Raw genomic sequence first — 15,418 nt, forward strand, 5'->3', positions numbered from 1 at the left:
TACCAGTGGAGCATTTAAAAATCCCAATGCAACCCACGCATACATCACAATTTATTTTATACAAAGGTGGAAAGACAACTCAAGGATAATCTTGTCAACAAATGGTCTGGAACAACTGGACATTCATATGCAAAGAAATAAATTTCGTTCTATATTCCATGCTATATACAAAATTAACTCAGTCATTTACCTAAATGTAATCATTTAGGTCATATAACTGTAAATCCAAAACCTTTGTGACCTCGGGTTAGGCAAAGATATCTTAGATACGACACCAAAACAAAACTCATAAAAAGCTGAATTCATAAATTGGGCTTCATCAAAAACAAAAAACTTCTATTCCTTAAACGATAATGTTAAGAGAATGAAAAGACAAGTCACCTACTAGGAGATAATATTTGTAAATCATATATCTGATGAAGGACTTGTATCGAAATTCTCAAAACTCAATAACAAGAAAACAAACAACCCACCCCCACAAAATAAAAGGGCAAAAAACTTAAAGACATTTCACCAAAGAAGATATACAGATGGCAAATAAACCCATGAAAAAATATTCAATATCATTAGTCATCAAAGAAATGTAAATTAAAATCACAATGAGATACCACATTTTAGAGTGGCTAAAATTGAAAAAGACTGACCACACCCAGTTTTGGCAAGCCTGTGCAGGAACTGGAACTTTCATACAGCTGGTAAGAATGTAAAATGTTACAACCACTTCAGAAAACAGTTTGGCCGTTTCTTAAAAAGGTAAACAGACCTCAATACTAGATATTTACCTAAGAAAGAGAAAAGCATGTGTCCATACAAAGACTTGCCCACAAATGTTCATAGCAGCTTAATTTGTAATAGCCAAAAACTGGAAACAACTTAAATGTCCATCAACAGTTGAATGGACAAACTGTAATATGTTCATACAATGGAAGAATACTACTCAGCAATAAAAAAGAATGAACTATTGATCATACTACAATATGATTGGATCTCAAAATAAGTATACTGAATGAAAGAAGCCAAACAAAAAAGAGTGTATACGGTATGATTCCATTGATATACAATTCTAGAAAATGCAAACTAATCTACAATGACAGAAAACAGATCAGTGGTTGGGAGGGGAGTAAGTGGCAGGAGAGAAGAGCTCAAGGAAACCTGGGGATGGTAAATAGTTCACTACCTTAATTGCAGTGATAGTTTCATGGGAGAGGACGTGTCAAAACATCAAATTTGGAGTCCTTTTGTTTTCAGTTAATTATTTTTGTTTGCAGTTAATTATTCCAGTTATACCTCAATAATGCTGTTTTTAAAAATCCCAACACTGTGCAGGGAGTGGTGAATTGGAAAAATAACCATTTTCTATCATCATAGTAAAGATGGGTCCAAAGAAGAATCATCAATTATTGTTAAATAAACCTAAGTAAGAGTGGAGGAGTCTGATGAGGAAAAAGGTATTTACATTGTCTAAAAGTGTCTCCCTGTACATGGCTTATTCATGATAAGGATAAAAATAATAACTATACAATGGGATCATCCAAAACTTTGTGTGATCAAAATTATCATCAGTCAGGTAGACATCTGTTCCTCTATGTTCAGTACCCTGAAAAGGACACAGCTTCATTTTTCTAGTATTCTGGCCAGGATGCATAACCTGAACCTAATTTGGAAGAAATGTCAGACAAACCCAAATTGAGAAACATCCTATAACATAACTGGTCTGTGCTCTTAAAAATGTCAGTATCATGAAAGACAAAGAAAGGCTGAGCAAGTGAGTAAAGGAGAATAAAGACATGACAATTCAATGCAATACATGATCCTGGGCTGTATCTAATAATGGAGGGGAAATACCCAAAAGAACATTATCGGGATAGAAAAAAATTGTAATATGGACTTATAGGTGTTATATCAATGTTACATTTCTTGAATTTGATAATTGTACATTTCTTGAATTTTGATAATTATGGTTATATAAGTGAATGTTTTTGTTCTTGGGAAATATACATGGAAATATTAAGTGGTAAAAAAACATGATGGGGCCGGCCCGGTGGCTCAGGCGGTTAGAGCTCCGTGCTCCTAACTCCGAAGGCTGCCAGTTCCATTCCCACATGGGCCAGTGGGCTCTCAACCACAAGGTTGCCAGTTCGATTCCTCGAGTCCTGGAAGGGATGGTGGGCAGCGCCCCCTGCAACTAAAGTTGATCGCGGCACCTTGAGCTGAGCTGCCACTGAGCTCCTGGATCGCTCAGTTGGTTGGAGCACGTCCCCTCAACCACAAGGTTGCCGGTTCGACTCCCGCAAGGGATGGTGGGCTGTGCCCCTTGCAACTAGCAACAACAACTGGACCTGGAGCTGAGCTGCACCCTCCACAACTAAGACTGAAAGGACAACAACTTGAAGCTGAATGGCACCCTCCATGGCTAAGATTGAAAGGACAACAACATGACTTGGAAAAAAGTCCCGGAAGTACACACTGTTCCCCAATAAAGTCCTGTTCCCCTTCCCCCCAATAAAATCTTTAAAAAAAAAAAGCACCATGATGCATGAAATCTACTCTCAAATATTGAGAGGATAGATAGATAATAGAATGATACAACAAAAACGGCAAGATGTTAAAACTTGTTGAATCCGTGGGTATATTGGAGTTGTCTGTATTATTTTCACAACTTCCCTGTAAGTTTTAAAATATTCCAAAATGAGAAGTTTTTAAAATCTCCAGACTAATGACTCTGGAAATAGCATTAAGGCATTGGGATTTTAAAAAGCTTTTCAGGTAGGTTTGCTAGATTTGGCAAATAACAAACAGTACAGGACGCTTAGTTAAATTTGAGTTTCAGACAAACAACAATTTTAAACTTTTTTTTTTTTTTTTTTTTTTTTAGTATAAGCATGCCCTATGTAGTATTTGCTTGCTAACCAGCAAGTACCCCTTCAGAATGTAACTCATTCTGACCTCTGTACTCTGCTGGTCTTTGTGGAAAATCAGAAAAATGATTAGTTTTATCTGTCTTCAGTATCTAAAATCAAGAGGAGACTGAGATACATAGATATTGAACGGCCAAGTCTATGACAGTGAAACGTTTAACGAACTTAGCATTTTCTATAATGATGACAGTGATGGTCAATATTTTTTAGGGCTGATGAGATATGGTAGCCAACCTCTAAGGTGGCCCCCCCCAATGATCTCTGCCTCCTGTGTAGTCCCTCCCACATTGTACCAGGGTTGGTCTGGGTGACCAATAGCATATTCGTATAGCTGAAGTGATGGGCTGTCACCTCTGGGTTTAAATTTTAAAAGACATTTAGGCTTTCATCGTGGTCCATACCCTTGCTCTGGGGAAGAAGCCACCTGTGAGCAGCCCTGTGGAGAGACCCACATGGTGAGGAACGGACTGCCCTCAGCCTCCATGCATAAGGGTGAGCTAAAAAGGTGGTCTGCAGTGCGGGAGGGGCTTGCTGAGATTGCAGCTCAGCTGACAGCTCCCTGAGACTCGGTGAGAGACCCTGAGCCAGAACCACCCACTACACCACTCCCAGATTCCTGAGCCTCCGAAACTGAGATAATAAATACTCCCCGTTTTAAGCTGCTAAAATTTGGAGTAATTTGTTATGCTACAAAAGAAAAGTAATGTATCAAGATGTAATATAACATAGTGTATCTTCTAAGTATACATGATTCCCAGATCAATTTTTTGAGGCAGGAACTATTACCTCCCTCCTTTAACAGAAAGGCAAACCGAAGCACAGAGACGGTAAGCTGCTTTAATCATCCTCCTAGTCAGCATAGGTGGATGAGTCTCCAAAGCCTTCACTCATATGGAATTTCACAGCCTTCCATGTCCCAGGTGCTGGGCTGAGTCAGCCTGGCTTTATTATTTCATCTTATTTAATTCTCATCATAGAGTGAGATGGAGGAGATCATTCCAGAGAAAACTACCAGCCAACACTCTCGCAGGATGCCTTCAAGTTAACAAGACACTAACTTCACACTTACCTATGAGGTAGGCAGGGCAGATTTGTGTTCTTATCCCCAGTTTAAAGATGGCCAAGCTAAGGCTTAGAGTGGATAAGAGCTTTGCCCAAAGCTGAGCATAACTCAGGAGTGGTGCGTGGGTGGGTGGGTGGCGCTGGGGTTTGCATTCTCCTCCTTCTCTCTCTTCACCCCACCGGGCGACTCCCTAATCTAATTAACGTAGTGGGGGGTGGGGAATGTTTTCTGAAGTTTCAGAAGGCCTTCCCCATACCCAGTGCAGGAATGTGTATGTGTGTCTTGCGAGTTCATTGGGGACCCTAGAAACTGCTCCACTGGGGACCCTGAAACTATTCCATCCTTCATATCCCCTTGCAAGGAAAAGGAAGGGAAAGCCCTCCCTTCTTACTCCTCTCTTCCTTTCTCTCGGATGTGCTCCCAACTAGAAGACAGCTCAGGAATGCTGCCCAGCCCTTCGGCCTTTTATCCTAAATGTATCACCAGTTCTTTCCTTCCCCACAATGAGAACTTTGTGAATACTCCTCCCAACTCTAACTGTGCACTGCTCTTCTCCTCTCATGGATTAGGCTACAACTACTAAGAGCGGAGCTCTTTTTCTTGACAAACAAAAGCAAACAAAATAGCCTTTGAAAATAGCAAGAGGGATTGAGGGTAGAACTGAGAGGGAACTTCCAAACTGATCCCTGTAGCAGATGGCCAAAAGAAGCTGTAGGTAATATATTCTTTCTTGAAGATCCTTCTGGAAAGTTAGATCTTCCATGAGTGGTAGTGGGGCTGGTATGGGAAAAAATGTTTGGGACCATGACTATGTGATGTGTTTGGGGAGGAAAGGCTGCAGGTAGTCCTTCTAGGAATCAGGATGGACCAGATGACTCAGCAAAGTGTGTGAGGGTTCGTGTTCTTGTCTCTTCTACAGGAGAGAATAAATCTGCCACCTGTTGTAAGAGAGATCAGAGAGGGGTGTCTACTCTCTGAGTCAGCCAGGGAGCACGAAGACCAAATGAACTTCAAAAGCAGAGTCCACGGCAGGGAGACTGAAGCCAGCCTTCTGAGTCACCCTCGCCTGGCTGCAGAGCTCAGCCTGGAATGTCTACAGTGGTCCTGTCAGCCTGGGGGGTGGTGACTCACCATCTTGAGCTGGAAGAGCCAGAAAGGCCCAAAGGCTCTCCTGCTGTTCCAGTTCTCATTCCTGGGGCCTCAATTCAGAAGCCAGGGGGGTCTGGAGAGCAGGAGCCTGGGTTCTCTTGCAGCAGTACTGCCGTCACTCCCTCTCCACACAGACTCCCTGACTTCTAGGACTCCTCAGACATTTCCCAAAACATGCCCCACAACGCTCTCCACCTGTCTGGGCCATCAGCCTTTGTATCTGGGTTTTGGGCCAATTGGGGGTGTTCTCCTGCCTCCCCATCCCTTGTGTCCTCTCTGACCCCTCACATCCGGGAAATCCTCCACTGTGGACTGGGGCTCTGCCCCCTCCTGAGCTTCCCCTCCCCACCCTACCCTTGCACTGCACTGGATTCTGCACACCAGGGCACTTTTCATGGCGACACGGACTGGCTGACCAAGGCACCAGTGGGATTTCCTGAAGTATTTTGATCAAGTCCAGCTTCCCAAGGCCATTGTTGCCATTCCTGAGCCTCCCAACATGCCTTGTGGGGGACCTGTGGGTTCCCTGGGAGTTTGGCATTTTCTCTGATCTCCACATCCCTCCCTCCCCCAGGGCGCTGGCCACATTCTTCCTAGTCTGTCCACTGCATGGCATGAGAACCAGAGATCAAAAGGAAACAGGGAGGAGAGCTGCAGAGAGTTCCCCTCCAAGAGGGGTAGGTGGGGACCTAAAGCACAACTGGCCTTCAGAGCAGTCCACCCCCCAAAACAAATCCATAGAGCCCCAGGCAGGAGCTCAGGACTGCCAGGGCCCACCACAGAATCTTTTTTATTCTGGTTTGGCATCAGACTTAGGGATCCCAGGGAATGATATCCACCTTCTCGCACACCTTCTGCCTCCAGGGTTTTGACGTAAACCCTTCTGAGCTCATTAACTATATTGCTCAACAGGAAGCAGGATCACAAGCAGCCCCCAACATCCCCTTTGGAGGCCAAATCTGAATGGATCTCTAATCTCTACCCATCGATAGCTAGGAGATGGAATTTGGAGAGCCTGCCCAGAGAGAAGCTTTTCTACATGGTGAAGAATGGGTGGTGTGCGGGCGAGGTCTCTAGGAAGCAGAGGTGAATTGCCCTCCTACTCTGGTTGCCTCTCATCCCACACAAGCACTTAATTTCATGCTGGAGCTAATCCCAGGCTGGGGAGTTCACCTGGAAAGGAAAGTGGCCTTTATTATGCCCTGGAGCTATCCTGTTTCCCTGAAAATAAGACCTAGCAGGACAATCAGCTCTAATGCATCTTTTGGAGCAAAAATTAATATAAGACCCAGTATATATTATACTATATTATATTATATTATATTATATTATATTATATTATATTATATTATATTATATTATATTATTATATTCAAGACCAGGTCTTGTATTATAGTAAAATAAGACCGGGTCTTATACTAATTTTTGCTCCAAAAGACGCATTAGAGCTGATTGTCCGGCTAGGTCTTATTTTCGGGGAAACATGGTAATAGGCAGAACATGAACTTGGTTGTTTATGGTTGAAAGTACCCAGGACAAGAGGAGAAGGGAGAACCTGGGAAGGAGGCATTGGGAATGCACCCAAAATGCAGTCTGTGCTCTGCGCCTTCTAGACTGAGAGCCATTGTACTAAGTACTAAATACTTGTAGGAAGGCAAAGGGAGCAGCACCCAACTGAGTCTCCAGTCTGAGGGGCAGACACAGCCCTTAGCCTCAGGAACCCTCTGTAGGATGGAGAAGACCTAGCCCCTGGCTCACACCCCTGCTCTCAGAGAGCCCCGAGTCTGATCAAGGAGACGAAGTCTTTGCCCTGGAGAACCCTCCAGTCTGACAGGCAAAACATGACCTCAGGGGTCCCCAGAGACAGGACCACCGATTTCTCTTATATGGGACAGTAAGTAGTGCATTTGAAGAGAGAGGATTAGATCTCATAAATCTTTACAGATAAATAGAGTTGTAGCTGCCCCACCTTCTTTTGAGTTTCCAAGGTGTAAATGTGCCTCTTTTCCCTACTCTATTCTGCTCCTAAGAAGAAAGACAGCTTGAGTGTAAGTTCTCAGTTCACCTCGTTACCCCAGGGAAACTCCACCTTTCACATTCCCTCAACCCTCTGCCGTCTCTTTCTTCAGCTCTTTCCACAGCCGCCTGGGACCACCCCCTAGATATCACAATGGGGACATTGCCACATTGCCAACACTATGGGCCGCTATCCGGAGCTGAGGTTCAAATGAATGCAGCCCTGCCCACTCCCACCCAGGAGTAGCCTATTGCCCATGCAAGTAGCGTCTTGCTCCCCCAGTTAGTACCGCCCTACCCAAGTCTGCCCTCACTGAGGGCATCCTTTCTAAAAGAAGAGAGAGAGAGAAGAATACTGAGCCCTGTGCCCAGAAGGGAGGAGGAGTAAGAAGAAAAGGGGCACTTAAGGTACCCCACCCACGGGCAGGCCCCAGACAACGGCTGGAAATACCCAAATGTTAATCACCAATTAGCACAGTTCAGGTGGAAAGGGAAACTTTATTACGTGTAAAATGGACTTAATGGGGCGGGAGCTGTGCACTTAATTTCTTGAGATAAGATGCTTTTAGGCTAATCAGCGGGTCTGTGATGCCTGGATATAAAGGAGCTACAGCAGATTTTTCTTGAGGCAGGTTCCAAAGGGCCAGAAGGTAGGAGGAAGAGATCCCCGCCCTGACCTTCTTCTGGAAGAGCCAGAAGAGGAATCTGGTAAGAGAGCAGCGAGGACAGGGGACGGGCAGACACTGGAGAGAAGTGGACTGGGCACCCCTGAGATGCTCAGCACCCTTGTATCTCACTTTCTTTTCCTCTATACAAGAAATAAGAAGTAGGCTCTGATGGTTCCTTTAACACCCAGGTGACGAAGGCAGGAAGATGAAGTCTGCAGCCTGCTTATCTCTAGTCTAGCTTTGGTTTGGGGGGCTTGGGAGGAAGGTTCCTCACTGCTATTCATCTCTGCTGAAGACCCCCTGGGGCAAGCTCTCAGTAGAAGGGTCAGACTTCAGAAAGAACTTCCCTGAGCCGCGATAGAAAAGCCTGGAAAGGGGAGAATGAGATGGTTCTACATGTGGTTTTCACTTAGGGCAAGAGGGCATGATGATTTAGGTGACAGACAATTTGAGAGCTGGAAAGCTAGCTGGTATGAACTTTGGAGGGCTCTAAGGGGAGAATCTTGCCAAACCACATGCCTGTGATGTCTAGCCATTGGAACCGGGAAGGGGGGCTGCCCAAGCACACGGGTCTTTTCTGCTTTTTTCTGCCTGGATCTCTCCCCCATTGCCCTCTCGGACTCTGCTTAAAAACAACAAAAAGAAGGCTCACCTCTTGACCAGATTCCATGTTCCTTCTGGTTACCAACACCTCTAATGCTCAGTACCCTTCACCCTCCCCAAGATGCTGCTCCAGCCTCTTAGAAAAGCCCCAAACCTCAGGACCCAGTGTAGCCCGGCTTTCAGAACCCCCACAGGCTCCGAGGTACAGCAGCAGTGCGTTGCCATACTGGCTGTTCCCTCAGCACAGTGCTTGCACCTCATCCTGCTCCTTTTCTCTCTTAGCTCAGGAAACAGTCCTTGGAAGACGGTGGGTGGCCATGAAGACATCTCTGCTGGTGGTGTCACTGCTCCTGGCAGTGGTGTTAGGACAGAAGGAAGAGGGTCACTCCAGGTAGGGGTGAGAAGGGCAGGGGAAGGGGCTGGGGAGATGACTGGGTTCTGGTTTTCAAGGGGGAGGTGAGAAAGGCAGGAACCTCAGGCTAAGACGAAAGAAGCTCAAGGGAAAAACCTGCCAGCAGTCAGAGTGCAAAGCAAGGACAGTACCAGAGAGTACTTATGAGCTACTGTTGCAGCAGGAGAGACTGTAGTTAGATCTCTGGGAGGACTTCTCAGTGGCCAAGTGTCTGAAGTAGATGACAGTATCTCTCTTCCTAATGAAATCCTTCACTATTTATTTATGTGTGCATTGGATCGAATTTTATAGAGGGCTCAGAGGATTTCTGTGCAGTGGTCTATGAAGGCCTCCTGCCCTCATGGAGTGTATAGACCCAAGGGGAAAACAGACAAAGAACCACCTCGCCGCTTTGCAAACTGTCACGATTACGGTGAGGAAAATCAGAGTATTAGGAGGGAAGATAGCAAGGGGCTTTGTATTTTGGGGAACCAAGAGAGACTTGTCTGAGTAAAGAATTGTGTCTTCTCAGATACAAGGATAATCCACATGCCTGTGTAAATTCATCAATGTGAACTTGAGGCATGGCTGTCAGAGATGTACAAGGAGAGGCAAGGTCATGCAGAAGTTAACGTAGACCCGGGCCAGGCTGCCCACCTATGCTGTGTGCTAAATTAATCTCTCTGCACCTGGTTTTCTGATTCACAAAAAGAGGTGTAAATAGTGTCTGCCTAAACTAATATAATAGTGAATGTCAATTGCAATTGAAAAAAAATTTTTTAAAAGAATAAGGGTGTCGTGAGGATTAAATGAGTGTGTGTATTAAAGGTTTTCAGGGGCCCTGACTCAGTAAGCTCTATGATAAAAGAGCTCACTATTTAGTTCACTGGGAACGCAACACCTGAATCAGGTAGGGCCAGGGCAAGAGGAGTATCGGAGGGAGCTGTGCTTCCGTCCTTTGGGACAGGAGATTCAGTCCTTTGGGACAGGAGACCCCCCCATCCCTCTTTGCCCAGAAACCAGAGCCACACACTAAGGCCCTAAGCTGAGGATCAAGTCCCTGGGGATGGACAAGAGGGGGGTTCTCTATAAAAGCAGACTCCCAAGGAACGAGCTGGTTCCTTTTCAGAGGTCGGCCTCCTGTCAGCGACAATCATTTATGCTGGCATTGTGATCCCCTGCACCCCTTCCATGGCTTCCTGGTTTCTCTCTCTCTCCCCTCCTTGCCCCTCAGATTCCACACTAAGGCTAGCAGCTCCCAACCTCGAGGCCGCAGGTATGCCGAGGGGACTTTCATCAGTGACTACAGCATTGCCATGGACAAGATCCGCCAACAAGATTTTGTGAACTGGCTGCTGGCGCAGAAGGGGAAGAAGAATGCGTGAGTTCCCCTTGCCCAGCTCTACCTTCCGATGTTCAGGCCAGGTGTCCATTGTGGACACACAGCCGTGTGACACACACTCCAGGAGGCGCCTTTCGCTTAGGCGACGATGGGCAGCTGGACATCATGGCAGCCCTGGTTTGGGCAGCAGTCCAGTCTAGGGGCAGGACTAGGGCAATTTCCAATGCTTTTCTTCTAAGGGGAGAGGTTGGAGAAGATGTGTTGGGCTCACAGAGGATCCCCAGGGATTGGGGATAAAGGCAATGGAGCTGAACTGCTGCCAATGACTTTTTGGTGGTGGGCACTTCAGACTTTGGGAATAGGATAAACTGCCCTCATCCTACTTCCTTTTCTTTGCCAAATCTCTTTCCCTGCCCTCGCCGTTTGGTCAGCATGGTAGATTCTGAAAAGCTGCTCACTAGCAGCTGAAGACGAGTAGTGGGGAGGTTGACTGGAGAAGGAGGTACCTTCTGCTCCTTGGGTTGAGGTACCAAAAGATTCCAGCATTTATGGACTGGGGAACATCTGGCATGGCCCCCAACCCCACTCACACCCTCATCTTTATCTTACCAGCTGGAAACACAACATCACCCAGAGGGACGCCCAGGTCCTAGAGCTGGCCCATCAATCTAACAGGAAGAAGGAGACCAGAGAGCCGCAGGGGTGAGTCAGCCCACAGGCAAAGGGGAGTTGTGGGGCCTCCTGACCCACCCCCACCTCATTGTTCCCTCTCCCAGACTCCAGAGCAGGGCCAGGCCCCAGATAAGCATCCCCTTCCACTCCGAGTTCAAAGAGGGGTCTTTACTGAACTCTTGGAGGTCAGCCCAAGCTTAAGGGAGAAGCCTGGGATGCATGGGGCAGGGCTCCTGGGAGGGGCTTGGGGGGCCAGGGTTCCTAAGATTGATGACTTAGTGTGCAGAGTCACTGCGTCAAGGAGAGGGGGCCACGAAAGAGACCTCAGGAACTGGCTTCCCCGCTTCTCCTTGCCACACTTCAGGAAGGCTATTTGTGGAACAGGGACTGAACGAAGGCCAGTCCCCTGAAATCAGTTACTCCCTGTCTGAGGAAGCTGAGGAATCTATGGCACCGATCATTCTGAAGAGTGAATGTTCCCAAAATAATCTCTTGGGGTTTTGTAATGCATTCTGGGATACTTGTAGAGATGGAGGGGTGGGATGTCTCCCCTCAGAATTCTGTTTGGCTTTCCCTTGTGTTGAAGAGACTGCAAGAGGCAGACCAGGGGGGAGCTCTGAAAGCTGAGGGAACTGACAGGCAGCTGTGTTGACTCCCTCTCCCCACCCCCAACCCCCCCTGGAGTCCCAGTCCCAGTATTTACTCTCTCTGGGTGGGGCCCAGGCTAAGGCAGCCTGCCTGAGGTTTTCTCCTTTGTAGCTCCCTACCCAAGAACCCCAGTGATGACGGTTTGCTAAAGGACTTACTGATTCAAGAGCTGCTGGCCTGGATGGTGGATCAGACGGAGCTCTGCAGGCTCAGGTGGCGGAGTTTGGTGGCTCTGGGTGTCTAGCATAGTGGTTATACGTTTGAGCTTTGCAGTCAGACACTGGTTCACATCTTCACTCCAACACACTCTGGCAAGTTCTTAGACTCTGAACCTCCGTGTTTTCATGAAAATCAGGGTTATTTAAACCACTTTGTGGGGTTATTGTGAGGTTTAAATAAAATAATGCAAGGAAAGAGCTGAGAGCAACACCAGTGGAGTAGTAAGATTTCAGTAATGTTGGCAGCTATTATTACTGCTTGCACTTCTTTCTCAGCTTCCTCCACGTGAGATGCTGCTCTCACCTCCCCGCCCATACAAGCTGAGCTGCCCATACGATTCTCGGCTTTCCCTCTGTATCCTTGTGCCATGGCATCTTCCCGGTGATGGAACCCCTATAGTTGGTTGCATATTGCCCTTCTCCATAGCTGCTGCTGGCCTCAATGGGCCTTCAATCCACCTCACTAGCTATGAAGGCCTTCAATCTATTATGTCCTAGAAACGAGGTATGGCTACATACCATGGAGAGACCCATCCACCTAAAGGGTGAGACAGGACATTCATTGAGAATGCAAACATCGAGGCACAGAAACCAAAATATATTGAGACTTTAATGCTGGGAAGCTAGGGAGAGATTGAGGGAACAAATCTGGGAAGGCTTCCAGTAAGAGGGTAAGAAGGAAGAGAGAAATGTGCCCAGAACAAGAGAGAAGAGAGTATGAGAAAATCTCCATAAGAGTGTGGGTAACACTCTCTGTGCTTTTTTGAATCATTTTGATTACTTATTATTAAAAGCTAATTTGGAGGTTGGAGCAGTTAAACTATGGCTGGGCGCCAGGATAAATTTACTTTGCTGACTCCAAGCTGATAATGACCCTCCTCTCCACCATTTGCCCTCCTCTCTCTACTCTCTACAGGTTTCAGTGACTCTGACTAAAACCAGCTCAGGACTGAACTCTGCCCTTCACTTACTCACCTCCTGCCTCGGTTCCACTCCTGGGTACCCTAGAGAAGCCAAACCAATAAATTTTAAGCTGAAATAAATCTTTGTACCCATTGTCAAAACATATTCAAATATCTACTCAGCACTAACAGTGTATGTTTGTCTGTGTGTGCGGGCCACCCAATGAAAAGGATATGCAGCTCTTACCCATCTGTTAATTCATCTATTTATTCTACACTTACTGGAAAGTTAACATAAGCAGGAACTGTGCTAAACACTGAGTATATAGCATTGAAGAAAACAGACATAATCCTTGTCCCTGAGACGTTTACAGTCTAGTGATGAAGACAGTCCTTAATCTTTAAACACATAAACACGTTAATAATCACATAACATGCTAAGTTATGTGAAGAAAGATGAGGGTGCTATGAGAGAAGACAGAAAAATCTTATCTAGATGGAATGGGGAGTCAGGAGGGCATTTCTGAAAAATGATATTTAAGCTGAATTATATTTGATGGATAAAACGGACAAAGGATGAGGGGAGCCTTAATAAATATTAGCCAGTGTTATTATGATACAGTGAAATGGGCAACGGGAAAAATAGCACAAGTGGAGGTTGGACAAGTGGGCAGAGAAAGGGCCATTAAAGGCGATATTAAAGCTTTTCAATTTTATCCTCAGTGCAAGGGCAAGTCCGAGGAGGGGCAGATCAGGAGACCTACTTGCATTCCAAAACAATCATACTGATGAGAGTAAGAATTACACTGAGATGAACAGGGATGAAAGTAGAAGAGGAAGACCAGTAAGAGGCTCTGCAGGATTCCAGGTTTACAAGAAGGTGATGGTAGTGGGGGTGAAGGGAAGTGGGCAAACCCAATTTGTCCCAAAATCAATATGTTTATCTTCCAGTGTGCAAAGCCTCCCCCATCTCACTCTGCTGCGTCCTCCCAATGCCCTGCATCCCCAGAAGTACCTCCTCCCCTGTCTTGGCTCATCTTTGCCTGGAATGTCTTCCCTTCTCCTCTTTGATTTAGTCATATTTTAGTAGACTAGTCAAACACCTAGATTCAAGCCACTTACTAGGTCTGTGACTTGGCAAGTTAGTTTCTCTCTTGCTGAAGCTCAGTTTCCTATCTGTAAAAAGATTATAAAAGGTACCCACCTCAGGCGGCCAGATGGCTCAGTTGGTTAGAGTGCGAGCTCTGAACAACACGGTTGCCGATTCGATTCCCACATGGGCCAGTGAGCTGCGCCCTCCCCAACTAGATTGAAGATAACGAGCTGCAGCTAGGCTTCTAGAGGGGCGGCGGGATGGCTCAGTTGGTTAGAGTGCGAACTCTCAACAAGGATGCCAGATTGAAAATGGCGACTGAACTGCGCCCTCCACAACTAGATTGAAGGACAACGACTTAGAGCTGATGGGCCCTGGAGAAACACACTGTTCCCCAATATTCCCCAATAAAATTAATTTTAAAAAAAGTACCCACCTCATAGGATTGAAGTAAATATTAAATAATGCCTGGCACAAAGTAAGTTGTCAATAAAAGTTAACTTTTGTTATTATTATTCTTCACACACATAAGCCTTGCTTTAAAAATAAAAGGGTATTAATTTAAGATCAGAGAGTGGCAAGCTGGATGGCTGTAGGGCTGGGCCAGTAACAAAAATGAGCAAAGTGGGGAGGGTGTAAAACAATGGGAAGGACAGGGACTGTGAAAATGGAAGAGACATGCTCGCCTAAAAGCATTCTGGGGACCAAACAAAATGCTTTTGAGAGCTGAATTTGCCTGAGGGCTGCCAGTTTGATCTCTCCCAGCTCTGACATATTTGGTTTCCTCTCCTCTAAACACCTGGCGTTCTGAGAGTGTGTACCACACAGTTTAGAGCATGCCTTTGCTCAGAGGATATACTTTAGTGATTTTCCATGATATAACTGATTGTCTTGGAGAAATGTCTGGATCTGTATTTCTGGCATCTTGGGTATCTCTGGAGGTCACTGAATTAGAAAGGATTATTTTTTAAAAATTTGCACAATGTTCTTACTATGGGGCAGGCATTGTACTCAGTTCTTTATAAACAGTTTTTTCAACATTCAAATTTATAAACATCATTTTAAAAAGTCACAGTGACCTGATTTAAAACTTCATCACAACCCTTTAAGATCATTATAATATAACAGCTGTTCACCATGCCTCCAGGAGGCAGAGCCCATGTTCTTAGCCACCTTGCCACAAGGCCAGCTGACTCACTTAAAGTAAGTGAGGGCATCTGTGATAATCAGCCTTCAGTGGTGTACTGGAGCAGAGTGCTTCTGAGAGCCATTGTTAAATTGTCAGGAATTTTGTGAGTAGGTTGTAAAACCATTGACAGCTTGAAAATGGCCATGGTCAGAGTATTTATACGGTGGAAATTGGCAAATGCTCTAAATCAAAGCTCTTCCCTCCCAACCTGGAGAGATGGTTGGTAAACATTTACCAGCACCTCACTGGTCAGCATACTTTTTCTAAAATTATAAGGAACAAATGTGTCTGAATAAGGAACTGAGTATGTCTGCTTGAGGGTGGCACTGAAGTTTGTCAAGGACCAATGTGTATACCTAAGGGAATGAGAATGTATGTGTGCATTTGAGGGTATGAATAGTTAAATCTGAGGTGATGAGTGTGAGGGAGGGATCAGTGTGAGTACCTTAAGAGGTCTTACAGTGTGAGTCAAAAAGTGAGAAATGAAGCAGGTATATCTAGATGGTGTCAGTGAGAACCTAAGGGACCAAGTTGTTGTGTTAGGGC

General features: G+C 45.7%; 1 protein-coding gene across 1 annotated transcript; it reads left to right on the top strand.

Moving 5' to 3' along the window:
• Window positions 1-8,734: 8,734 nt before the first annotated feature.
• On the top strand, window positions 8,735-11,714 carry GIP (gastric inhibitory polypeptide; the record flags this gene model as incomplete). The annotated part of the gene is made up of 4 exons (XM_081028014.1): window positions 8,735-8,808; window positions 10,043-10,189; window positions 10,763-10,852; window positions 11,582-11,714. The coding sequence occupies 4 exons, from the start codon at window positions 8,735-8,737 to the stop codon at window positions 11,712-11,714; spliced, it is 444 nt and encodes a 147-aa protein (XP_080884140.1).
• Between the last annotated feature and the right edge of the window lie 3,704 nt (window positions 11,715-15,418).

This window comes from Rhinolophus hipposideros (genome assembly GCF_964194185.1).
Source record: "Rhinolophus hipposideros genome assembly, chromosome: 20".
NCBI classification, from domain to species: Eukaryota; Metazoa; Chordata; class Mammalia; order Chiroptera; family Rhinolophidae; genus Rhinolophus; species Rhinolophus hipposideros.